This window comes from Protopterus annectens, chromosome 1.part0 (assembly GCF_019279795.1).
Source record: "Protopterus annectens isolate FY-2018-M chromosome 1.part0, PAN1.0, whole genome shotgun sequence".
Classification (NCBI taxonomy): domain Eukaryota; kingdom Metazoa; phylum Chordata; order Ceratodontiformes; family Protopteridae; genus Protopterus; species Protopterus annectens.
In genome coordinates this window covers 1,986,175,035-1,986,202,716 of record NC_056725.1, presented here as the reverse complement: position 1 = coordinate 1,986,202,716, position 27,682 = coordinate 1,986,175,035, and the positions used below count along the sequence as shown (strand labels likewise).

At 40.9% G+C, this 27,682-nt stretch overlaps 1 protein-coding gene across 3 annotated transcripts in view; it reads right to left on the bottom strand.

Moving 5' to 3' along the window:
* The window catches only part of RNF144A (ring finger protein 144A), a 731,556-nt gene that overhangs the window by 166,078 nt on the left and 537,796 nt on the right, over positions 1-27,682 (bottom strand). For all 3 annotated transcript variants that reach the window (XM_044070579.1, XM_044070569.1, XM_044070560.1), the window contains 2 exons: positions 19,890-20,100; positions 6,455-6,602 (listed from right to left, as the gene is read on the bottom strand). In XM_044070579.1, coding sequence (XP_043926514.1) covers positions 6,455-6,602; positions 19,890-20,100 — 359 coding nt within the window. The remainder of the gene's footprint in view (positions 1-6,454; positions 6,603-19,889; positions 20,101-27,682) is intronic.

Genomic DNA, 27,682 nt, shown 5'->3' with positions numbered 1-27,682 from the left:
TCCAATTGGTAGTTCTGAGGGGAGGTAAAAAGGTCTACCTCTTGAGTTCCCCAGTTGTTCCTCAAGAGGTTGAATATTTTTGGTTCCAGTTTCCATTCGTGTGGGTCCATGAGATTTCTGCTCAAGTCATCTGCCAAAGAATTTAGCTTGCCTGGCAGGAATTGAGCTTGTAGGTGCACTTGGTAGCACAAGGCTGTGTTGCACAGAGCCATGGCTAGTCTGCAGAGAGGGTACGAGTGGGTTCCCCCCTGCTTGTTTATGTACCACATAACTGTGGTGTTGTCCGTCTTTAACAATAGTTGTCCTGGAAGAATGCGGTCTTTGAAGGCTGTCAGGGAATTCTGTACAGCTAACATTTCTTTTTGGTTGATATGCAGGTGCATGTGTCTCAGGTTCCATTTGCCTTGAATGCACTGCCCTGCCAAGTGAGCCCCCCATGCATAGTCTGATGCGTCTGTTAGGGTTTGGGCAGCAAGGGGTAGAGTGAAAGGGAGCCCCTTGTTGTGGTAGCAGGCCTCTGCCCACCAAAGGAACTCTGTCTTTATACAAGGAATGATAGGAATCAATGATTCCAGGTCCTGAGAATGTTGACACCATAGGCTTTTTAGATACCATTGTAGTTTCCTCATATGCAGTTTTGCATATGGAATTAGTAGAATGCAAGAGGCCATGAACTCCAGGGCTTGCAGAATTTTCCTTGCAGATAGCTGGGTTTTGTGGCCAATAGTTTGAAGTAGGTTGTCAAATGAACTTGTTTCTCCGGAGTGAGGAAAACCATCTGGGAAGCTGTGTTCAAGCTTGCTCCCAGGAATACAATCTGTTGGCAGGGTACTAGGTGACATTTATTTTCGTTTATGGTGTACCCCAGAGAGGTTAGAAGTTTCTTTACAAATGCCAGATGTTGTAATAGCAAGTCCTAGCTTTCTGCCTGAATCAGACAATCGTCCAGGTATGGGTATATTTGAATATTTTTCTGCCTGCAAAATGCAATGGCTGGAGCTAGACACTTTGTGAATAACCTGGGCGCAGTAGATAAGCCAAAGGGAAGTGCACAGAACTGATAATGCATGTAGCCTGCTTTGTAGCCTGCTTTGAAGCGTAGGTATCTTCTGCAAGATTCCCTGATTGGGATGTGCAGGTAGGCTTCCTTTAAATTGAGTGTTGCCAACCAGGCATCTTTGCCTAGCATAGGAAGTAACTGATGAAGAGTCAACATCTTGAATTTTGGAATCACCAAAAAGGTGTTTAAGGTAGACCGATCCAGGACAGGATGCCATGAGTTGTCTTTTCTGGGTAACAGGAAAATTCTTGATTAGAAACCTTGTCCCTTTTCCTCTTCTGGTACAGTTTGAATAGCCTGTATGCTTAAGAGAGAGTGTACTTGCTTTTGAGCCTCTGCCCACTGATTTGGGGGTAGATCTGGCCAACCGTTTGGGGATGGTAACGTGTGGAAATGAAATCTGTATTCTTGGGAAACTATATTTAACACCCATTTGTCCTGGGTAATGAGTTCCCAGTTTTCTGCCTGCAGAGCAATCTTTCCCCCTAAAGGAGCAGTCAGTTGAGAAGTGCTTGGAAGTTTTAAAGTTAAGTCATTGAGACAGTTTACCATAGGGGGGAGTCTTACTACTTTCTGATTTTGGAAGTGGGAGCCCCCCACTGCTTAGTCCTGTGCGTACCCTGGGACAGAAGCCTGGGTGTTCTGCTGGATCTGGGTTTGGACTGAGAAGGCCTGGAAGAGGCAGGAATGGACCAATTCTTAGAGGGCCAATGCCTACTAAACCTTGGAGGTTGTACTTGTAGGAAATCTTTAACAGTTTGCATAGATTTAGCTTCTTCCTCCATCTTTTTAAGAACTTCTGCTTTGTTGCCAAACAGGCGGTCCTGACTTAAGGGAGCATCCAGTAATTTAACTTTAACATGATCTGGCAAGGATTGCTCCTTAAGCCAAGCATGCCTTCTAAGTACAGACCCTGTGACGGCAGCCCTGCAAGATGCCTCTAGTGAATTAAAACCACATTGCAAAGTATGTTTTCCAACCTGTTCAGCAGAATGCATTAAATCCTGTAAATCCTTATTTTCAGCACAATCAGGAATCAACATCATTTTCTGTTTAAGCAATCCAATAATATGCTGCTGATACTTTAACATATGAAACTGCCAGTTTAAGGCCCTAATGGCCAAAGTTGCAGAAGTGTATACCTTCTTACCCCATCTTTCCAGCCCCCTGGAGTCTCTATCAGAGGGGGTAGGATTTTTGACAGTAGTAGCCTTAATGCCCTTGGGTCCCCGTGAAATGGTCCCAGGATCCGCAGTAGGATTTTTAAAAAGGAACTTGTGAGAGTCAGGAACCCTGTAATATGTATCAGGTTTTCTGGGGGCAGGAGGTAAAGAGTCAGGGGCCAAGCTAGATTCCGAAAAGGCATCATCAACAATGTCTAATACAGGAGAGATAGCTAAAGGCCTGTGCTGGGGCAGGAGTAAGAAAACCCTAAGCCTCTTTTTAGAATCAGAGTAATCCTGGCTTTCCCAATGAAAATGCTCCCTAAGAGTATGCAAGGTTTCACCAAAAGAGAAATTCTCTGGGGGGGAAGCAGAGGGAATAGAGTCCTCAGCATCAGAATCCTCACAGGTAGATCCTGGTCATCAGAGGAAACAGAAATTTCAGAACCCTGGTCAGAAGTATCATAAGCAAACTCAGTCTTAGGACTCTTAAAGGGGGAAGGTTGGCTTCCCCTGATTAAAGTAAGGTCTTCAGCCATTCTTATCATTTGTTTTTTTTATGCATAGAGGCCTGACCATGCAGTCTAGGCGTCGGATTTCTAGGCATGGTTCGAGTTTTAGGCCTTGAAGAAGAAGATTGCATTGGTTTAATATGACAGTCAGTAGGCCTGAATACACCCGCAGAAGCCAATGCCTGCACAGCGGCTCCGGACCCTTCCAAGGTAGAGACATCAGCAAGTTCCACAGTTGAAGCATCTCGCGGCATACCGGACTCTGAAAGGGTCTTAGTAGACGGCCTGCGAATCTGAAGTAGCAGGTATCAGGGGCTGCGAAAGCACCTCACCGAGTACCGGCAAACTGGCGACTGGCTTAGGAGAAGCGTCGTCGGCAACTTTGGACCTAGGCGGCCTGTCTCTGTCTTTATCTTTGCATTTTTTTGGAATGCTGGTAGTTGGATGGCTTACCGAAGACATAGCTGGATAATTGAACAGAGTACCAAAATATTTAGAAGCGTAAATATACAGACGATGAATATTTCGTTGTTTAAATAAGGCACAAAACTGACAGCAAGGTACATCGTGGTCAGGGCTTAGGCAAGGAATACAGGACGAATGGAAATCTTTATGAGGTATTTGCTTTCCACAAGAAATACAATTATTTACTTTTACTGACATCTGTTTAGAGCAAGAAAAAGTTTCCCCAACAGGGTACTTGGCTTTAGTTGAAGACTTCGGTTCTGAAACTCAAAGGAAAATTTCAGGAGTCAGCCGACCGGCACTTGCGAACTGCTTCTGCTTCAGGCACCGCACGGCAAGAAAGACTGATGTAATGGCATTGGCTGCATGCTTTATACCCCTGACTACCTGATGTCACGGAAGATGAGACAGCAACCGATGCAGGACCCAAGACTTTGTTAATCAGGCCAACTGAGGGCTACTGCAAGCAGATAACCCAAATGTGATGACTGCAACAGTGAAACATGAAGAACATCAGTATTAACAGTGAAAAGAAAAAAATATCTACCGCTATTCTTCCACTAGAAAAAAACTCAATTTCAGACAACTCTGACCATTAAACCCAAAAAAGACACCGCCTGCATAGTGGTACTGTTGGAGAAAAGGTTTTTAGCAATGTAATACATAGGTCTGGGTTTAGAGACAGGAAAAGGATACAGTTAGCATAAAGTAAGAATGGGGGGGAGCTTTTCATCATCATAATTTTGGCGAAGTTAGACATACAATTGATGTCTAGATTTTGCCAGTTTTGGGGAAATAAAAAATGAAGGAAAGCCCTTTCGTTTCTGTAGGTGTAGGGCTTAATGTATTGCCTTTCTGTTTAAATACTGTACAGATAGGAACAAAAGTCACAATTAGCTTAATGGCTGGTTTCTGAGGCACAGGTGAAAATTTATATGGCTTTCCATATTCTAGTGAACATTCTACTTAAATCATCTTGACGCACCCACTTGTCTGAGAAGATATGCCATAACTATGTTAAATAGCACTACTAGGACAGTTCTTCTAATGGGTTAAGGTACAGTATGATCTGTGACTGGTTTTTGCATTAGTTAACAAGGCCTTTAACCTTCCTACCATTTATCTTTTCTTTGGAAAGGTCTGGAAGATTAGAATCTGTAGTACTCTAGTCTGCTTCCTCAACTAAGAAGATTTCTTAGCAAATGGGAAGTTTCTATTGTATTTATAAACTGCTTCGTGAAACATTTTCAGTGTTGTCATCATGTTCCCTTTCTTCTCCAGGTCTGCAAAAATTCACATGCAGGTTTAACAGAAATGGAATCGGCAGAAAAAAAAAACTAATAAAACAGCCTTGCCATCCCCTAAATAAGAATCTATTAGTTAGGCATGTTCGCCCGTGGTCACTGTTGTCTTTGTTGCCCACCATGATGCATCTAACAAGTCACAAGCACATTTCATGATATGTGCACCTACTCAGTCAGTCATGAAATTAATTTCTTTAGCTTGTCTTAATATCTCCATTAGGGAAGAAATTATAGTGTTGCTTCCATCTGGTTACAATACTTGGATAATATTCCATACAGAAAATAATTTACTGCCCTTGTAGACAGGTTTGGTGATGAGATGATGTTAAAACAAATTACCAACCCTGTTAATTTTTCCATACTCACTGTTTAGTGATAATGTGACTAAGGAACTTATCTTTTCTGCAGCTGTGTATGGCTAAGTGATGATGTAGCATTGTACGTTTTTACGTTATGGAACACACAAAGTCTATCAGCTGGTGTCCTATGCAATCCATCAGCTATCTTGAAGGTACAGTGTATGAGCAAACAAGTTCAAACACATTTCACCATATAAGGCTTTGAAGTTTCTAACAGTAGAGGAAAAGGAAGTAAAAAAAATACTGCTTTCTCAGAAAAGTAAAGAAACAGGAAGTAAAAAAATACTGCTTTCTCAGAAAAGTGATATTTTCTGTAATTTTAAATACCATAGCAAGATATGCATATTTTACTTGTTATAGTTTACTTGTGCTGAAAGGCATATACATTTGCAAATCAGTCAGTTGAAAACAAACAAAAAAAAAAAAAGTATAGCTCCTTTCAGATTAAAAGAGAAAAAAGCTACCTAAAATATACAGTGCTGTGACTTTAGGCCAAAAAATAGCATCTACTTCTACAAGTAGCAGCATCTTTACTTGTTTTATATGCCACATAATAAAAATTACATACATTATTTTTTCATTAAAATTTAAGATGCAGACCATGCTCCCATAGCTCAAGAGGATGAAGCCCTGATTGCAACCCAAGTACCTCATGTTTGAGTAGCTGAATGGGGATTGATAGAAGCAGCTAAGGAAGAATGTGTGTGAACAATTGCTGAGAATCCTCCTGCCAAAGGAAACAGACATGGCTGACTTGCCATTTGGGTAATATCTAGATGGAGCTCTAGGTGTATCACCAGAAGAGCACCACCATGGGCAGTATGCACTACCCAAAGCTAGAGATCTTCACTATCAGAAGCACTAGTGGAAGTGTAGTGAAATACCACAGGATTACAAGCTACACAGGGACAGGAGGAGAGTCTACTGGGTCTGACAGACTGACCTGGTCTCTACTGCCAAGCGCTCGCCTCTCCAGGGAATGAAAACACTGACATGGCCATCAAGGCAGGAAAAAATTGGATTAAAGGGCACTCATCCAGGCTGCAGAGTCGCTGGCTCCCACCCCAGAAGAAAGAGGAACAAACTGACCAATAGGGGGGATGGAAGGTGAGTCAAAGAGTAAGACTCAGGGACCGCAAAATAAATAAATAAAATTATTCAAGTATTTGCCTTTCAGAGACAGAGTGCAGCTTAAGGAACTTTTATAGCTAAATATATTGAATATATTAACATTCTCTGAAAACATTATGAAAAAATGGTGAACTGTTTCTGAGATACGGGCATTTACACAAAGACAGCAAATATAGTGAAATAGCAGTTTTCCTCAGTAATAAAGAGGTTCACTGGCACTTGTAAATACTGATACAAGCAAACTGCTTTTTAAGCAATATTTCATGTGTCACAGGTACCATCGTTTCTGGATATGTATTCACTGAAGGAAAAAACTTATATAAAACTGATAGTGTTATGAATTTACATGCCCTTTTTTAACATGTGAAAAGATGACTTTTGCAAGTATGTCAAGTCCCAGATACAATAAAATACAATTTTAGTTTTACAGCATCTTAAACAGCCTCCAAAGTTTACTTACATCAAGGGATTCCAAGCAGTGCCAGCAAAATGCATGTTTGCAGTTTTTACAAATCATCTGTGCACAGCCTTCATCTCGTTCGATATAAACTTTACACTTTGGACAGCGTTTAATTGGAGCATCATCGTCTTCATTTTTAAAGTATGAACTAGAACAGAGGAAGGCAGAAATTAGCATACCATACACTAAAGGCAGTCATTATTTTGAGCACTGGACCATTCGTATATCCAAAATAACTTAAAAAAATTCTTAATACTTGGGAAGATTTTCAAAACTTGTTAACCACTGCAGAAAACATTCCATACAAATCTAATTCTAACTTCAGGGAGAGGGAATAATTATAAAATAAGGGTTCCTATCAGATAGTCGAACTTCTGCAAGTTCGAACCTCATATGGTCGAGACCATAAGTTCGAATTTGCAGAAGTTTGAGTGTTCCAACGGAAATCTCCGTAAGGGGAGGTTCAATGTGGTGCAATCTAGGAGTTGGTATATTTAAGTAGTGAAGGGAGGTGCCAGGGGCTTGCCCCCCTGCTTACAACAGTTTATTTTTTTTTTTATCTAGAGTCAAAGTTTTTGAACTTCGAACAGGATGGTTTGAACTTTCTGTGTTGAGGCATCCATATATAAATCTCTATCTAAAACTACAGAGCATGCTAAGAATCCCTAAAACATAAGATGTATTTCATTACCCCAGATGTGGTACATGTACTGCCTCTTAGAAAATGAACTGTGTACCTCCACCTTACTTGAGGCAGCCTGAAAATTACGGGAAAGGTGAGAAACCTCCTACAGCCATTTCACCTCAACATCTGCTATTATGGCCAGCTCCTTTATGAAAAATTGTACTATATTCACCTTAAGCGTCAGAGATTCAGACTTCTTCCATATGCTGGAGGAATATGAACTAGTACACAGGAAAAGGGTGCTGACTCCAACCAGAGTTCTTTTAAACCACCAATGATTTAGGATAGTTCCATTACATTCAGCAACAAAGATAAGTGAATATTTTGGAGGGGGTGGGGGGTTGTATCTGTTTTAAGTTAATTTTAACAGCCTGAATTTGCTTTAGCTGAGGTCTTTAAGCCTATATTAGAGCTTCTATTAAATAACTGCACTGTAATTTGCCTTTAAAGCAAACTAACTGCTGGTATTACACCCTAGTTTCTTTCCTATGTGGTGAATGTGTGTCAGATTAGTTCAGGACTTTCATTTACAGTGAGACAGGTCCAGGCCAGTCAACTACAGTGTTGAGTGTCATAGGTTTTCCCTTCTCCTACCCTTATTATATTACCTAATCTTTCTCCATCCCCAGAGTGCCTTTTTTACTCCATGTCAGTCTTCTAAATCTTTCATCGTAACAAAAAAGAATCCAGATAACATTAAGGCATTGCTGCTCAGTGCTACAAGCCTTAACAAAACACTCTACACTATGGAAAAAACATTGATATATGCATATTCATAGAAACCTGATTCAAGATCACTGAAAGCACTCACTCAGCGCAGGGTTTGAATACTTGTCCCATGTTAAGTCCCACCATATAAGATGAGGGCACTAAAAGCATCAGTGTCTCAATACTCTTAAAAGAACATCTCTAGACTCACGTGATCTGGAGTTTCACCATGTCCAACTGAATATTAACAAAACGTTTTATCGCATCATAGCTAACTATAAAAGACTCACTTCTATGTTCCCCTTGATCCATACCTCCTATCTAAGTAGTCTGGAGTCCCTATGAAGTAAGCCTAACACCATTCTCCAGGAGAGTTCAACTACCCTTTCCTAAACTGGGTGACATATACATCCTCAAATGGATCCCCTTCAGTAGACAGAACGTTTACAAGTTCGAACCACATATGGCAGAGACCATATGTTCGAACTTGTAAAAGTTCGATCGGGCTGAATGGAGATCTCTGTAGAGTGCGGAAAGGGAAGATTTCCCATTTCCGCAATGCAGTGCGATCTCTCAGAGTTGGTATATTTAAATAAGGGGGGTGGGGGGTACAGGGGGTGTAGCCCTCTGCTATAGACATTTAGTTTTGTTGTTTTACTTGTTTTTACTTCAGTGTTTGAACTTTTACGAGCTTGAACATATGGTCTTGGCCATATGCGGTTCAGACTTGTAAAAGTTCAATCTACTGAAGTAGATCCCCTCAAACATGTGTGCCCAGAGATTACTGGACTTCATCAATACAAACTCACTGCACAACTTATTCTGCAGCCCAGTTGGTGGCAATAAAATCCTGCATTTGGTTCTTATTGACATATGGAAGCTGTGTGCCTCATCATTTGCAACTTCCTCTCAGGTCAAATCAGTAAGTCAATCACATTCACCATAAGACTGAAGCCTGATGCATCTTCCAGTATCTCAGTATTTAAAGATTATGCAATAGCTAATCTACTAAAATTGAGAGGTGATAAAGCTAAATTTAAAATCTCCTTCCATCTGGATGACTCCACTAGTTAAGCAAAATCCTTCACTGCCAAATTCTATGTATATGTAAATAGCTGCATAAATGCATATGTTCCTCTTAGAAATAAAAACTTGAAATTCAAAAATAAATCCCTGCAGTGTACCTCTAAACTATCCATATTGTTGTAGATATCCAGATTTTTCCATATATTTTCAGTATGTTCCTCATAAAATGTGTGGTTTTATGCCAAATAACTGTTGAAGTCATTAAATAATGAAACACATCAGACTACCTTCCAGGAAATGCATAACACATGACCTGTTATTCCAGCAACTTTCTAAGTTTACATCAATATTTAAGATTTGGCTTTATTTTTGGACCTTTGTACCACAACTGTTTTAGACTTCGTGTTCTTGCACTGAGGTTGAGAACTATGTCCTGTGGTAGGATCAAAATATAAACATACTCTACAATAAAAGAAATAACTTATTTAACTAAAAAACAAATCTCTCAAGAAGCAAAAAGCACCCTTAACAAATTAAACAAGGAACTTTGGACACTAATGAAATCATTCAACATCAGAATGAGGTAAAAATAGCAACCCACGCAATGGACAGCCACAAAGACTTTTTTAATTATGCTAATCTCAGAAACAATGCCAAGCTTTAAGCAGAACTGTTAGTAAATATCACCTGCTCAGACCCAGAGTACATAGCCAATCTACAAGTGGATAATCTTGCTCACAAACTTCACTCCATTTCTCTCCAATATTCACAGATCACAAAGACACCGCTGACACCCCCCCCCCCTCAAATCTCCAAAGTACAAGTTCTCAAGATGATACATAAGGCTAAGAACACTAATGGCTATGGGGCCAAATAACACACTAGGCCATCTGTTGGTCAGACTATAACATGACTTAAGCTCAATGTCAAAAAATGTATCATCACCCCCTTTGGGAAAAACCCAGTTCCCATGAATTACCACATCGATGGCAGTCCACTGAATACAGAAGGTGTTATAAGAGACCTGGGAACACAGGTTGACAGCAACCTCTCTTTTGACCACCACATTGCCACTGTGGTCAGAAAGTCCTTCTATGTGGCACATCTCATTACTAACGATTTTGCATCCAGGAAGAAAGAGGTCATGGTCTCCCATTACTCTTCCCTCATTAGGCCACTGATAGAGTACAATGCCCCATTTGGCATGTACCTCACTAGGCACCTGCAACAACTGGAGAGGCCACAAAAGTACCTCATAAAGAGGATCCTAGGCCTTAAACACTTGTCCTATATGGACAGACTCAAAAAACTCCAACTATTCTCTGTCTCATATCAGCTATTTAGAGGCAATCTCTGCTTGACTTACAAAGCCATGTCTGACCCAGCTCTGCTAAAATGCTACATCTAAAGAAATCCCAATCCCTCTATACCACAGGCTCCAGAGACCTCAACCTCATTACCACAATCAACAGAACAAGCTAGAGGGACAGGTTCATAACCCAGAGACTGTCCATGCTATGGAATAGACTTCCCATACATGTCAAACAGAGCACCTCACTGGCCCTCTTCAAGAGAAATCTTGATGAGTGGATGGGAAATAGAAAATTCACCCTGGGGATCACTCCAGTGGCTCTACTCGACAGAGGCACTGGGAACTAAGGTCAGGTGGCATGATGCCAGGTTAATCCTATGGGCTAGGTTTGTAAAGGCTCCAGGGCCATTAGCCTAGTACACACCTATGAACTTGTCTAAGTTCATAGATGAGTACTAGGCTAGCTGCCCTTGAGGACCATTTTAAGACTAGCCAATTTCCCTTAGTAAGAATCAAACCTTGTACTTCTTGCCTGTGAGGTAAACACCTTAACCATTACGCCAATCCCCCTACAGAAGTTAGAACAGGTTCCTTGCTAGATGAACGGAAGATAGTGACAGACCTTCCTTTGCACAAAGATTGTAGTCAATAGGCTTGGGTAATTACAGAGCCATGAGCCTGACCAGTCTCATCTGAAAGGTTATGTAAAGGATCATTATGGAAAAAAAAAATACAATACCAGTAACCTACAGACTCTTGACACAGCTCATTTGGGATTCATCAGAGTCAGATCCTGCTTGTTTAACCTGGTTGACTTCTTTGATAAAAGTTACTAAAGCAATGGATGAGGGCAAAACAGTGCACACCACATATCTAGATCTCACAAAGGTATTTTGACACCATCTCCCACTCTGGTATCAAAAGATAAGAGTCTTTCAGCTAAATGTCAATCCCCAAGTAACGTGTTGGATAGCAATCAGCTCATAAATAGCAGCAAAGAAGTTAGGATGGGCAGCTCAACCTTCTCTAAAAGGCCTGTCACTAGTTGTGTACCCCAGGGCCCACTCCTTTTTGGCATTTACTGCTGGACTGTCAATGTCATGGCTAAGGGTTTCTGGCTACCAATCTTGGTACCATAACAACTCCCCAGAGGATACCAAAATCCTTGAAGATGACCTGTGAAGAACAAATAGCTGATGCCAAATCCATAGACTAACAGTAATTGCCAAGAGGTATATAATTATATCGTTTGACAAATACGACTCCCTGTGTAACTATCATATTGGCAACATACCACTGAACATTGATCCTATAGCTAGTGATCTGAAAACCTATGTCAGCAATGAACTGTAGGGACAAATGCTTATCTTGTTGTTTCAGCAACCAAGGTATCAATCCTTGGTCTGCAAATATTCCTCAACTAAGGTAATATTTTTTAGACGTTTCTCCCAATAGTCTGTCTTTTCTTTCCATTAAAGTCCACAATTTTATCTTGACTGATCACCACTTATCCGCTGTTTTAAGTAGTTTTTTTTTCATCATATAGCTTATAGAATAGACTTTTAACAGACCGTACGCTACCAGATCTATTACACATTTGCAAGTCTAAAGGTGTCAAACACCCACTCAAGGGATCTCAAGCTCTTTAAAAAAAATAAATGGAACACATTGGAGGAACAGGAGTGTATCAGAGAATAATGTTTCTATGAAACAATCTACCACTCCATATAAAGCAAAACACTTCTCATCCTGTACGCAAATGTAATTTGGATGAATGGATGGGTAACTGCAAATTCACCCTTGGTTTAACAAATCCTGTCCCTCATTGATATGAGAAACATGTTAATGTCCCAAAAGATCCTTGTTTAGCCATCTCGGGGTTATTTGTATGCAAAGCATAAAGGATAAAAACTACCATAGGAAGGCAAAGCTAGGCTTCCTAACATCCTCACAGATCAACAGCTTGTAAGTACCTATGAATCAACGGAAAAGGCTACATCATCCCTTTCAGAATTGCTGTTGCTATGAAGTCAACTCTACTACTAGACTGGAAGTCCAGCTTTTAAGGAATGCTAAGATGTGGAAAAACCACCAAGTGGCAACTTTACAAAAGCATTGTGCCCAAGCATTCCTGAAGAAGGCTGATATGATAGCTACCTCTCTGGTTGATGCACCCTATCTTTCCCATTTATCGCTTTCACATGATATTGGTAGAAGCATATAATGCATTTGGGGAAGGCACCTGGAGGGAGTCTGCCTGGAAACAGATGCCCTGCATCCCTTTCATAAAGGATATGAAATCTTGGTCAGGACATCTAATGTCTTAGGAACTGCTAGCAGAATGTCTCAGCTGACTCTCCACATGCAATAAATCTTTGTTGTGCAAAATCACCTCACTCATACTTGGAGGTAGACTGGAGCAGTGGGAGGTAGATGGGTTTGGTTCATTATAAGCTGTAAGACCACTTCAGGCATTAAGGTAGGACTGACCTTAGAGATACTTTACTATTGTGGAAGTATGCACAGGATTTCTCACACACCAGGGTCTGGAGGTCAGCTGCGAACATCTCAGAAGTAACAGATACTAAGAAGGTTTTCTACGATAGAAGCCCAAGGCCTGTTGCACTAGCAGGCTCAAGAAGAACTAGGATCAGTTCTTGACTCACAAAGCTTTAGTCCTAGGGAGGATTGGTAGGTCTTTTTGGTGGTCTGAGATGAAACGTATGGTAGAGATGGAGGCTTGTCATCTAGACATGACAAGATGAAATTGTGGACTTTTCTTGGAAAGAAAGGTCAGACTATTAGGAAAATGACTGAAAAATATTGCCTTACTTGAGGAAAATTTGTGAAGAGCAAGAATTGATAAATTGATTGCTGAAGCAATAAGAGAAGCATTCCTCCCTTCCTGTTTAGGTCTTCCTGGTGTCTGACCAGACTGCCAACTCCATAACACTAGAAATATCCCTAGGGGATGAACCTAGCATCTTATGAGCTCTGAATCTCAAAGCCCTTGGACTACAACTGATTCCCTGACTCCAGTGTTACAAAACTGAAGACAGACTGGGCCAAGTAGACTAATCAGGAGAAGCACAGCTGTCCTGTTCAGAAGAGAGCTGAGAAGACAATATATTGCCTCTTTTTCTGTCTCTTAATTACAACCTTGGGAACTACAAGAAGGTATGGGGAATAAAGCAACACCTGGTCATAACGGATGGAAAATGCACTGGTTTATCCTGGCCCCCTTACAGTGTTGTAGACAGCAGAAAGCTGAAAGCCATGCTTTTCTTCACTGACACAGAGACCAATTGTTGAATGTATGTTGTTTTAAATATGTTAGCTTTACTTGAAGCAAGTCCATTTTTAGAGGGGAACTTGAACGGGAGAGACCCCAAAATAATTACTTAAATGCAGAGTTCTCTTAAAACCTAAAAAGAGCATTACACATGGTTACATACAGATTAAGACAACAATGTTCATTTTAAAAACTGCACCAGTAAAACCTCAATTTATTCAGTCTCTTAAAAACAACAGTCCATTACAGCCTTACAAAAAGCTGCACAAGTAAAATCTGATCTTATGAACAGCTTATATGTACACTTTTATAAAACAATGCCACTTCTGTGCTTTGAGTTTGTTACACTGTATATGCAATACATGTTATAAACTGCACACCGTTAACTTGAAAATGTTAGCTAAACCTGACAAATACATATATGGGTACTGATAATGTACAACAAAAAGAGGGAACAGAGATGTGCATGATTTCAATTAGTTGCTTACTCTAGCCATGTAGATTTTGTAGATCTTGCTTATTTACGTAAGCTCCAGACTGGAGAAACACAGGTTACATAGATGTGACTTCAGATTAGAAATACTCTGTTTCCCAAGTGTAGTCTTAACATCGCACGGGGTTGGACAGAAATAGTTTGCTCTAGTACAATTTTGGTTTGCTATGAGGTTACTTGGCAGTGTACTCTGTTTTGCCAAGTACGTACTTTGGGCTCTCACCAAATTTGGCATTATTCTCTGTTTATTTGTTTAGTTTGCTTACCGAGGTAGTAAACTGATAACAATAAACCATTTGCAGGCATAGCTGGGTAATTATAGTCTTTCTAAAACCCTACCTACATAACCTCTGTGTTTCCTCTCTGATTAAGGTCAGTAGAAGGCTATTTTGAAGAATGTAATTCTCTGAAGGGAATACATCAGGTTAGGGGAAAATGTGGTGTACAGTAACTTATGAACGAGTGTTAGCTGTTTTGCACTTTACATGGCATCCGGTGAAAGCTTTGCAAGCTAAAGCAATTGTGTGAGTAGAATGCCTGTCTGTCACAAACTGTGATTTCAGTGCAAGTTGCAGCAAATAAATTGGTTACATTTTTGTTTAGATTTCTGACTGAAATCCAGTATAGAAAAGCTTTAATAGTAATTTTTTTTTTTTTTTTGCTGTTGGCAGCAGACAGTCCTTGCCCCTGTAAAGGGTTCTGATTTTTTATACTAGTTCTGTTAATGTAACGGCTCCGATTTTTTTTTATGAGTTCTGTTCCTGTACTTTTTAATGTACTATTCAAGGGAAAAGCTATTAATAATTATTCCTGGATACTTACAGTGCTGCACAACTCCAATCTTAGAGGTGGATCCGGTAAGTTCATTTTGTTGCTGCCAAAGAGAATTAGACTTGGCTTTCTTTTAATTCAATTCTCTACTGTACTGAAAGTCACAAACATGTCGACTGATACTTTCTTGGCTGTGGATGATGGGAGTTGCCAGCATGTGGGTGTTGGGCGAAGTCAGCAGAAAAAGAACACAGCACCAGGGACTGATCCCTGAGGGACTCCAAAACAGATGATGAAGCTGTTAAGAGACCACATCTGGCCAAATGACGTGCTGTGGCATGACCTGAACCAGGCAAGGACCGGTTAAACCCTAATTTCTGTAGTCTGCAGAGAACTTACTACGAAAGCCATGCTGAAATTCAGAAACAGAGCAGCAGTCTGTTCCTTATTATCACAGCCCCTGGCTACTTCCTGTATGGACCTTACCTCTCAGTCTCTGAGTATTAGCAATCGTAGCATTCGCTTTCAAAAGTCATAGCAGAGGGTCAGAAAGAGAAGGACTTCCTTATTTTTCACAGTCATAACAACTGGGAGGCATGGTACTGACATTAGTGGTGCTGTTAAGTGCCATGACTATTTCTGAATCCATTTTGTGCTGTTGCTGTTAAGTTGCAGACTGTCAAGGGCTGAGAGAGATGATGGAATGATTCCTTCCATGATTTTGGATAAAGGGCTTAAAATACGAAGATGACTGTAGTTTTTGACTTTATGTAATTTACTACTTTTAAACAAAGCTATTACTCTGAGTGCTTCATCAGTATAAAGTACAGTTGTGTACTTACCATAAATGTAGATGTTCGAGTGTATTCACTGTTGCAGTCATTACAGTTGGGTTATCCTGGCTGGCAGGCTACCTGCAGTCGGCCTGAATTCCAAAGTCTAGGTCCGGCGTCGGTTGCTGTCGCCTCCTCCGTGACGTCAGTGTGCCAGGGGTATTAAAGATGCAGCCGACGCCATTTTCTTCAGTCTTTCTTGCCGCGCGGTGCCCGAAGCAAAAGCAGTTCGCAAGTGTCAGTCGGCCAACTCCTGAGATTTTCGTGTTCGAATTTCAGATCTGAAGTCTTCATTAAAAGCTAAGTACCCCATTGGGGAAACTTTTTTCTTGCTCCAGACTGATGTCAGAAAAAGTTAATAGTTGTATTTCTTGTGGGAAGCAAGTACCTCATAAGGACTTCCATTCTTACTGTACTCCTTGCCTAGGCCCTTGATCACGATGTTGCTAATTGTTGGTTTTGTGCTAGATTTAACCAACGCACTGCAAAATGGGACTGCTGGAGCTAGGCATTTGGTGAATACCCTTGGGACTGTTAAAAGCCCAAAGGGCAAACAGGAGAACTGAAACAGAGGAAGAAACAAAGAAACGTGAAAACTTCTTGAATATAGGGTGGATAGGAATGTGGAGGTAGGCATCCTTTAGTTCCAGGGACACTAGAAAGGCCTGGGGAAGCAAAAGAGGGAACAGTATCTGAACTGAAAGCATTCAGAAGGATGGAACTATCAGAAAGTGTTCAGAAAGAAAAGATCCATAACAGGTTTCCAATGCCTCTCTTTCCTAGGGACCAGAAACATCCTGGAATAAAACTCTAAACCCAGGCTGCAGAACTGGGTGAATGGTAGCCTGGTCTCACAGATCCTACAACAGCCCTGGAAAATAAGGACGCTATTCTGCAGGAGGTTGAGGGATACCAAAGAAGGTGGAGGGAGTTTCCCAGGCCATAAAGTAACCCTGCCAGATAACAGAACTCAAGAGTATGTGGTGATCTTTTGCCAAACGGAAGGACAGGGAAATCCTGAGGGACAAAGGAATCTGGCCAAGAAGAAGGGAGGTCATAATGTCAGATGGCTGCAAACTTGTCAGGAAAGGACTATTTCTTAAGTCTAGGTGTCTGAGTAGGCTTATCAGAATAAAAATGCCTAGGAGCCTTATTACCCTTGGAAGATTGTCTAGGCAGTCTACGCAAAACTGCAATCTTACTAGGGTAGCTCCTCTGAAACTTGGGAATGGGTGTGACAGAGATGTGCTTCAAATCTTTCATGACCTTACATTGATCCTACAAGGTCTTAAAAAGCTCTGCTACAGCAGTGCCAAACAAATTTTGGTTAGCCAGAGGAGCATCCAGAAGGTTTGCTTTGATATCATCTGGCAATGCTTGGAAGGTGAATCTAGGAATAGTGCTTCATCACTGAGAAAGAGGCAGTAGCCCTAGAGGAGATATCAGCTGCATTTCACAGAGTGACGGGGCAACTTGAAAACAGAAACCTAGTCAGGAGAAAGCTGGGGCTGTACCCTCACAATCAGGCATATCAGAAACAATCTTCCCAATATGGGAAAGAGACAAAAATGTACCATGTCATATGGGTCTGGTAACTGGTAGCCCTAAAGGCTAACATAGCAGAAATGTATACTTTCTTACAAATCCTTGCCATAGCTCTTCTGTCCTTATCTGAGGGAAGGAGCTTGGAAGAGGGCAACGGCCTAGAAGACATATCATCAGTAGACACAGAAATCATTGATGGATCATACGAAGGGCACTGGTATAAATACTTGTAAGTACCCTGCACCTTACAGAACCAGTCAGAATTCTTGGGAGCTGAAGATTGGGAAACCAATGGCAAGGAAGCAGCAGAGAAAGTATCTAACAGAGCAGCCAACACAGGAGGGACAGCAGAGGGTTTAGGAAGGTCCACTTGTAACAACTCATAATACCTTTTCTGGATCTCTGATGGCTGGGAGCAATCCCATTTGAAATGTTCCTCCATTTGCAGGACTGGTCACTGGTACAAAAGCCTGACAATTGGAACACAGGAGTGTGTTCTTGAGATGTACCCAAAACAGGCACCTATTGTGGTTCTTACAGGGAATCCATCTCCCACACTGACATTTCCATTTCTTGGATGACAAGTAACCCCAAATATAATAAAAATAAAAAGGAACCCCAATGTGGTCTTTTAACTTGAAGACGTACACTCAGAATAATCAGCAAAGTGAAGGTAGTTCAGACCGACATATGATAATGGCGTCGGAGTGGCAGCAACAAAGTTCTGGGTTGGTAACATTCCTATATTACCTTTAAACTGTACTCTTGCACTAGGAGCATACATCTGATGTACAATGCTGCTAAGCAATTAAGGCTTTGGTATACTGGCCAGATATTGGGCTATCTTTAGCAGGACATCCCAGAGGCGATGAATACTGCAAAAGTGATATGGAAGGACTTTTTGTCATTTGGTTAGCAGTGGAACGTGGTAGTGGTGCTTGATTTGGAAGTATGTCCATGCTCTGTCTCATTAGCTCTCTCACAATTTTAGTTATCCTTTTGGCAGTGCGTTTTCTCTTTATCTATCTTCTTACTTGGATGACTAGTGCTTGGCCATCAAGGATGTTGAACAACACTGATCTGAACACACCTACACACGTGTCAACACTTAAAGACAAAATTAGTCTGTAGTTGTTAGGATGCATTCAATTTTCTCCAAGCTAAGAAAATTGGTTTCTGAGTAAAAAAGTTTTGGGCTTGGGAGGTTTGCTCTTCCTGTGAAGGTTGGTTCATGTTTGCTGTGAGTTTGTTAGGTGATGTGCTGGCACATGGAAAGTTAAGAAAATTCTTTGCAAGGACCCAGTCACGTACGTTACTTTTCTCCTGGTCTTATCTGTAGGTTGTGATAAGCTATGTGAATCCTACAGCCTGTAAATTAAAAAGTGAAGTTTCTGATACTTGTTGAAGTTTCCAAGAAGACATAGTTCTTCTGTACAGCAGTCACTACACTATTTAATCATACTAAGTAGTATTCTCAATGTTACTGGTTTTAAATATGTATATAAATGTATTCTCCATATGGAGATGTTTAGAATTTCATACATACTCTGACAAACTAGTATGACTACTCATCATAGTAGTAGGAACTATTGGCTGGGATGCACACCTTTGAATGTAATGAGTTATTTACCATTATAAGGACACCTACATAGCCTGTGTATCCTGGAATGTGAAACTCATGGTTATTAATGAATGCTTTTAGGCATGTTTCTGACAATGCCAAGATACGTAGCTTTACTTCACTCACCAATGCCTAAAATTCTGATATCTTACTGCACATGCTTCTGCAATTACCAGGTAATATGGTTATACCCTTCCTGTGCTTTGTTAGCTTGGCATATAATTGGTTTTGTTGTTGTGGCCCTGTTTTCTGTCTTTCCTTTAAGTAAAATAAACATCTTCATTACATTTGTTGGCACAAATGATACTGAGAGTCACATTTTACAGGTATGCATGTATCTTCCTAACTTGCATTTATCACAGTTGGACAAAATTAACAAGAGTGTACATTTATAAAAAGCGAGGTTTCGTTGGATGTGGTTTAGTTAGTTCTGGCATGTTTACTGTCAATGCTGGGTAAGCAGGTGTATATTATCTATTATTAATGAGATAAAGTTAGTAAAGCCATTATCACAGAGAACCAGGGCAGTTCTGGATTGGGTTTGAAAATTGATAACTTTCCTGAAGACTTGCATCTAGTGCAAGCCTAAAGAATACTTCTCTTTCCAGTCACCGTTTACTTACTGGTCTACAGTCTCCTTCTGCTTGCTGTGGATACTTACCGGCCTACAATCTCCTTCTGCTTGCTGTGGACATACGTACCTCAAAAGTGGACTTTCTTACAGAGGTCCAGCTCCAACATTTGTAGGGCTAAGTGGCATAGGGAAAAAACAGTGAATATCTCCTTTGTTGATAATGTACAACACTGCTGCTTTTTGTATGTTATCACTTTGAGCAGTCAAGGTTGAGGGGATGATATGAAGGATCGAAAGGCATATACAACAGACATCATATTCGTTATGTGGTTTGGCTTCTTAAGTCTCTTGACCAAGTACTACAAACTTTAGTGACAGTTATCTGGCATCCTAATTACGGGATTAAAAGTCATGATACTCTGCTTTTGTTTGACAGACAAAAAATAATAATGTAACCATCTGCCACATTATTTGTTCCATGACAGTTTAAATGAAGCAACAGCAAAGTAGATAAAATAAACTATAGTTTAGTGCATTGTCAAAAATTAAACAATACCATGAAGACATCCAAATACCTATTTTCTCCATGAAGGAAAGATGCGATAGAAACAGACTCCTGGCAGCCCTGACCTGGGTGCCAACTAGCTTTGCATGCAGAACAAAAATCCAAACTGCAGGAATTACAGTGCACTATCTGGGTATTTGGGGGCTCCAATTTCTGCAGTTGACACACAGCCTGACAAGACGAGGAAGGACACCATGTCCGGCATGGATCCAGAAGAACTTCTAAGAAAAACAGAGGAAATACATTAATACTAAGTGTATCAAAAATCATAACAGAAAAATATACTAACTCACCCATTCTCTAAAATGAAACAGTCTCTCTCTGATGTTCAATAATTACTTGAGGTAACACAGACTGCAGAAATGCCACATTTGATACCTACTATAAAATATCTTAACAAGCCTTGCATAGATTTTAACTCAAATGAATAACCTCCTCCACTAACACTGGTGCAGTGGAGGTAACGCCCTACAGACATAAGAAAAGAATTCCTCTCCTCAAAGTTGGTTATTTTTTTGAGAGAGGACTCGGTGCGAAGAACCAATGGTGCCATTACCTACTGAGACCAAGTATCACTCTAATTTCATAACCACGTGTATAATTTGCAATGACATGGTTAGCACTTTGCAAAAAAAAAAAAATCAAAAGTTCATTATTTTAAGTGTTGTTTAATTCTAGTGTTACAACTCATCTTCAGCCCCCCCCCCACACACAAAATATGTATACTTCGTTACCTTTTGTTGACTGAGTTAGTCCTGCTTAGCACAACCTACTTTCAGCAAAGCCCTGAAGTGGTATTAATACTGACAACAAGGAAATTCTCCTACTTTTTCTTCTTTCAGTAAGTGTTATGAAACATTTTATACCTAAAAGAGCTACCACCAACTTAGGTAGGTGGGGACTTCAGTTTACTCTCTCATCCAAAGAAAATCTGGCCTGAGACAGCTTTTCTCAAATTAGAGACAGATCATCTGACCGTATCACAAACAAACAAGCAAAGAAAACCCTTAGTGGCAGCTTTATCCCACAGATAATATGAGTGTGCTATTAGAACAGATTCAAGTCAACAAATCAGTGAAAAGAAAGCACAGGATAAACTTATAAATCAGCCGGGGGGGGGGGGGTAATTTACTCTTCAAGACAGTTTTGTCAGCAAAAATGCAAATTCAACTAGTTTCAGTGTCAGCCTCTGTGAATTAATAATAGCTCCCAACTTACAATCATCTGCGAACTTTGTTAGCCAGAGTCCCTTCGTGTTGGCCTGGACTTCAGAGAAGTAGATACCAAACAGGAGAGGACACAGGACTGAACCCTGTGGGACTCCACTCGTGACTGGTCGGCAATCAGCTACTTTCACACTGTGGGTTCTACCTGTGAGCCAGTTTGCAACCCACCTAGTGATATAGGGGTTGATGCCTAGCTTAGTAAGTTTTTCTATGATTCCTGAGTGTGGAATGGTATCAAAGGCTTTGGCCAGATCAAGGTAGGCCGTATGAACCACCTTACCTTCATCCTCAGCTCTGTTGACTGACTCAAAGAAGTTGACCAAGTTGAGCAGGCATGATCTACCATTCACAAAAACCAAACTGTGTAGGATCCAGAGTTTGGAGATTCCCTATATCCTTGTTTATTAGGTGCACGATTATGTGTTCCATAGCTTTGCATATCAGACTCATCAGGCTAATGGGGTGACAGTTCCCGGGGTCTGTAGTCGCTCCTCCTTTGTGTAGAGGGATGACTGTAGCAGTGTGCTATTCGGTAAGGACAAAGCCTGGGGTGAGGCTGTGATTGAACAGGGCACACAGGTGAGGTGCCAGTTCACTCTGTAGTTCATGTAAAACACAGCGAGGGATACTGTCAGATCCAACAGAAGCTGTATTCTTGGCCTTGGACAGTGCTGTTTTAACCTGTGCAGCAGTAATACTGGGTGCCTGGCAATCTACTGGTATTGTGAATGGTCCTTTGGGGGGAGAGAGAGGGGTAAAGTTAGCACTGAATCTGTCCATCAGTATATTTGCAATATCTGTTGGCTCAGTATAGGAAGTACCATTCTGCAGCAGCTCAGAGCAAATCTGGGTATTGCCATGGAGATTCTTTACAAAACTATAGAAGGCCTTGTGGTTGTCTTTACTATCTGCTGCAAATCTGTTTTCATAGCTAGCTTTAGAGGATTTGATGAGGGATCTCAACCTTTTGTTGAGGCTGACAAGGGAGTTTTTTCCAGTCTTGGGACTTCACCTTATTCCGCATCAGTTTCCTCCTCCTGTTGTAGAGTTTATTTATGGCAGGGGACCACCAGCCTGGCTTCCTTTTTTTTTTTTTTTTTTTTTTTTTTTTTTTATTGGGCATGGCGAGATCCATGCAGTTGTGTACGTGTTCATACAGTGCATTGGTGTATGATTTGGCAGTCATGCAAGTATTATCCATTTGCATGGGTGCCATGAAGTTAGCCACCTCTGTTTTTAGCAGCCCAAAGTTAGCTTTGGAGAAGTTTTTCATGTTGGTTACCTTTGTTGGGGGAGGGGGATGATGTGGATTTCCAAGGTGATTAGCTTGTGATTGGATCTAACCAGAGAGGAGTTGACTACTGGTGTAGAGCAACGGTCGCCCATGTTAGTAATGACCAAGTCAAGGATGCTGCTCTCTCTAGTGGGGGTAAGAATGAGCTGGTCCAGGGCATTGGAATTAATGAATTCAAGAAAGCACTGGGCAAGTATATTGGTACATGAGTAGTTTTCCCAGCTAATGGAGGGGTAGTTGAAGTTGCCCAATATGAGAGTGTTAGGCTGGACCCTAATATTCTCCAGGGTGCTTAGGAATCTGGAGTGTGAATCTTGGGATATGGTTGGGGACCTACAGCAGGCTATGACCTGAATCGCTGTCTTACCCAGTGTTAGCTGCCGCTGAAATATCTCAGATGCGTTATGTTGGGCTACCAGTCTGGAGGTGTGCTCATCCTTTATGAATATGAAAACATCACCGCCTTTGGAGCTTGGGTCCAAGTTCTGGGGCTGAAAGGTGTGGAATCACTTGTAGTCTGGTAGTGCAGTGTGCTAACTTATTGCAACATGGGCTAAATTCTTGGCTAGGCTCGTAAGGGCCTGAAGGTCAATAGCCTAGTAACTTCCTATGATCCTATGACTGGAGGGAAGAGGCAGAATGAGGCCTGGAGATAAAGCATAACAGTTCCCTTTCTGATGAGTGCCTGCTAACAGAAGGTCTCAGAGACTTACCTGTGATTATGATCATCATCTTCATAGCAGGTGGAGAATGAAGAGAAGACTGACTGCAGAAGAACAGCTGAGTTGGGTCCAGTCTCAGATGCTTCGGAATCATGGACAGGCCAGCATACTCAGCTTTTCTTTACATTTACTCTTCATCTTTGCCATCTTCTTTTTGCTTCTCCTTATCTTTTGATGTTTCTAAGTAGAAGAATTTAGGGGAGGTAGTCCATTCAAAATAACTTATTGCAGTGATCAGTTAAATGATGAGGTCTAAAGGCCTTGCATATACAACAGTCTGTGAACAGATGATCTGACCCCCAGGTACAACATGCAAATGTTGTCAGTGTCCTGGTGAGATTTTTGTGGCCAGACTTGGCATACTTTTCTCTGGCTTGTCATTCTTTAATATAATCAAAATGCAAGATGTTAAGTACAAAGAAAGTGTTAAGAACCACATTACACTAACCAAAAATAAGTAATGCTATCAGAAATATACAAATAAATAAAAATATTTAACTCTATTTGCTCTTTTTTCCCAAACAAAAGGAGTCACTGGACCTTCTACTCAAGTTACACAAGGACCTAGAAAAAAGGTAAAAAGTCAAAAAGGGAAAGCAACCATGTATCCCAAGGAGCTTTAAAAGGAAAAATCCCATAAGGGAAGAGGCTGTAAATTAAAGAAAAATAGCAAAAAAAGGAGAACACTTAGCTGTGGTCCAGAAGATCTATCCATATGGTGACGGCAGCAAATGAGATATGGGAAGATTTAGTGCACGCTGGGAGTATGAGAGAGAAAAAAAACTACAGGCAAAGCAATTAAAACCCAAAGAAACCTAAAGGTGTTACTGCTGAATTTTAGTAGAATAAACAAGAAACTCCATATGGGGGAATATAGACATCTGTGCCGCTAGAGAGACATGATTTAAATCCACAGAAAGTACTCCAGCAGTGCAGGGCATCAGTGCCTTCCATACATTTAGACCACCAGCTGCATAGATAGGAGCAAAAGGGGGAGGAGTGTCTTATCACGTTAGCAACATGCATAACTCTAGGTTGGTTAAACAGGACGATGCTCTGTAACTTATACACATGAAAATTTCCACAGACAAGGTCCCATACCACTTCCTAGCAAGCTATAGGTTACCTTCTATATTCCTAGAATTTCATAGCTCATACCTAGACCTACTGGAGATACTCACTTTTAAAACAAATACACTATTCATGGGAGACTATTTACCCCTCTCTAGACTGGGAAGCATACACTGCCTCAAACTCGCAGGCACAAAGAGTTTTGGACTTCATTAACACAAACACCAATGACCAGATAGTGCGCACACCCACCAGAGGTTCAAATATACTGGACCTGGTACTCACTAATATGGAAAAAAGCACTGCATCCTCCAGTGTCATAACCTCACTGTTGAGGTCTGATTGCAAAGCTGTCTCCTTCAAAATAAAAATGATTTTGGTAACCCAAGTAAACCTTGTAGCAGGAATTATTTCAAAGCAAAGTATATCCTATTAAGTGGAAGTTTGTCAAAATTTATTGCCCCTCCCAACCCTGAGTTCACAGCAACCTATGTGGAATTGTTCACAGGGACACTATACAACCATATAAATGGCTGTACAGAGACTGCTGTACCTACTACAGTAGAAGCAATCCCAAAACAAACTCTAAACGCAAACCACAATGGTGGAATGCTAACCTTACAGCAATTCCCATAATGATAGGCACACACTAATTAAACTAAACAGGAAACTAAGAGGACTATCAAGTCCAACAAGGCCAATAAGCTGGAAAAGGCCATCTTTGCCATGTCAGAAACCTCAAAGGCAGCACACAGCAGTATGCCAAACTGGTGGTCAATGGTGTCACCTTCACTGAACACAGCAAATTTGTTTGCTGACAAATTCAGTTGTAGCTTTGCACCCCACTCTCCCTGATTCCCCACATGAAATACCTACTAGAGTAACCCCCAAAAACACAACCTTAAAGGGCTCCAGCAATATCTTGGGATGCCTCCTAAACAGCTTGAAACCTGATCCATCAGGACCACCTTATTCACTTCTTAACTGTAGCCTCAAAAAGGACTTTGTACCATGAGAATGGAGGACTACAACAGTTATCCCACTTCACAAAGGTGGACCATCAACTAACAGCAGAAACTACAGACCCATAAGTCTGACTAGTCTAATATACAAAGCCATTGAATAAATTACTACAGAAATGACCAACAAAGACATAGGTAACTGTCAGACACTGGACCTAAACCAATATGGCTTTGTCAAGAAAAGGTCATGTCTACTAAACTTGGTGAGCTTTTTTGAGAAGGCCACCAAGGCAATGGATGAGGGGGAAAAACTGGACACGATTAAGGTGTTCCACACAATACTCCACTTGAGTAGAACTACAAACTTAAACTGGACATAAACCCTACATAACTTGCTGGGCTGCAAGATGGCTCATAGACAAGACCCAGGAGTGTCAAGATTGGCAAGACTACCTCCAAAAACAGATAGGTCACCAGCGGAGTACCTCAGGGCTCCATACTGGAAATGCTCCTACTTGGAATCTAATTCTCAGAGGTGAAGGCAAATGTGAAGGGTATTTGGTTGACCAAATTCAAAGACAACTGCAAACTGGAAGTTATCACAGGTTCTTCCCATGTCAAGTTTGCATATTTATCTTACAAGACGGTCTAACAGAGACAAATGACTGCAGTCAAACTCATGGATTAAAATTCAATGCTAAGAAATGCATTATAATGCATTTGGGGAAAATGGCCACCAGGCTAATTAGTTTATTGATAAGACACCCCCTAAGATTTGGCTAACAAGTGGCCAAGGTAGTAAAAAAATATTCTCTGTTGCCCTCTTATACATAAAGGGATGGCATCCAAGTCTAAGGAAGTCATAGTGCTAATTTATTCAGCCCTTATCATACCAAACATTGAGTATAATGCCCCCTTCAGCATGTAACTGACCAGACATATGCAACAGTTGAAACCCCCACAAAGCTTCCTTATCAAATGAATCCAGGGTATAAACACATTGTTTAATATGGATCACCTTAAAGTCCCATCTCTATACTGTCTTCTGCAAGGTACTCACAGGCGATCTATGCCTGGCATACAAAGCATCCTCAGATCCAGCTCTGATGGACCTTTTGCACATCGGCAAAACAAACAGCATCAGAACCACTAGATCCAATGACTTAAATTTTGCATGTGTCAAATGAGACATGTTGGGAAGACAAATATGTGTCTCAGAGGGTCCCCATGTTCTGGAACAGGCTCCCCATCCATGTGAAGCAGAGTCCATCCCTAACTCTATTTAAGTGTAACCTTGACAAAAGGATGGGAGATCAGAAAGTCACTCTGTGTCTGACCCTATGTCTCTGACACAGGCATACAGTAATGCCTAAACCAACAAACACACCCATATGATCTCTAGAAACTTTCTAACATACCCCCTCCTAATAAATACCCATGAAACATATGGACACAATTGGGATGGGTTGCATGATTAGGCTTATAAAGGCCCTGGGGATCATACGCTTAGTACATAGCTACAGACCTTTTAACTCTGGGAAAAATAATATACCAAATCCTTATCAAAATTTAGCCACCGGCATTATACATCAGCAGTCTATGATTATGAAAAACAGCAGTCTATGATTATGAAAAACAACATCCCGGCTAACATATTGTGAATACATATATTTTGTGCCTACGTACATGTCCATCCATAAACACACACACACACACACACACACACACACACACACAATAATTCACGGAAATGCATAAGCACCAAAAAACAAACATCAAAAATCAAAACTAAAATGAAAAAAAAAAACCACTGCAGAATGAGACTAAATACTTTCTTTTTGTGATTATACAAGGCCATACCACTACATTATTACAGAAAGTTTTCCTACGGTAATTAGAATTTGCACTAACTAAAAAGGTAGGCAAGGAAGTTTTAAGCAGTTTCTTTCTCAAATTTTATTTTAAATGCCAGAATAAAATAAAGAATCATAAATGCAGCAAGTAATAGGTTCATAGGTTGGTACTAGGCTATCGGCCCTAGGGCCTATACAAGCCTAGCCATAACAATTCCCTGGATATTTCTTCCCACAATATTTACTTCTCTGGACCCCTATCTAGCAGGGTGACTGACGGGATCCCCGGGGTGAATTTCCTATTTCCCCTCCAACTGTCAAGGTTCCTTTTGAAGAGGGCCAAGAAGGTGCTCTGCTTGACATGTATGAGCAGTCTATTCCAGAGTATGGGGAGTCTCTGGGTCAGGAACCTATTCCTCCAGCATGTTTTGTTCATTGTGATGACAAGGTTTAGATCCCTGGAGCATGTGGCTCTGAGAGATTGGGATTCCTTTAAGTGAAGCATGTCCAACAGCTCTTGTATGTTAAGCAGAGATCACCTCTGAGTAGACGATATGCCACAGAGTATAGATGGAGTTTCTTTTAGATGGTCAGCAAAGGGCATCTGCTTTAGTCCTGTGATTCTTTTAGTGAGGTATTTCTGCGGCCTTTCCAGCTGTTGCAGATGTCTTGTGA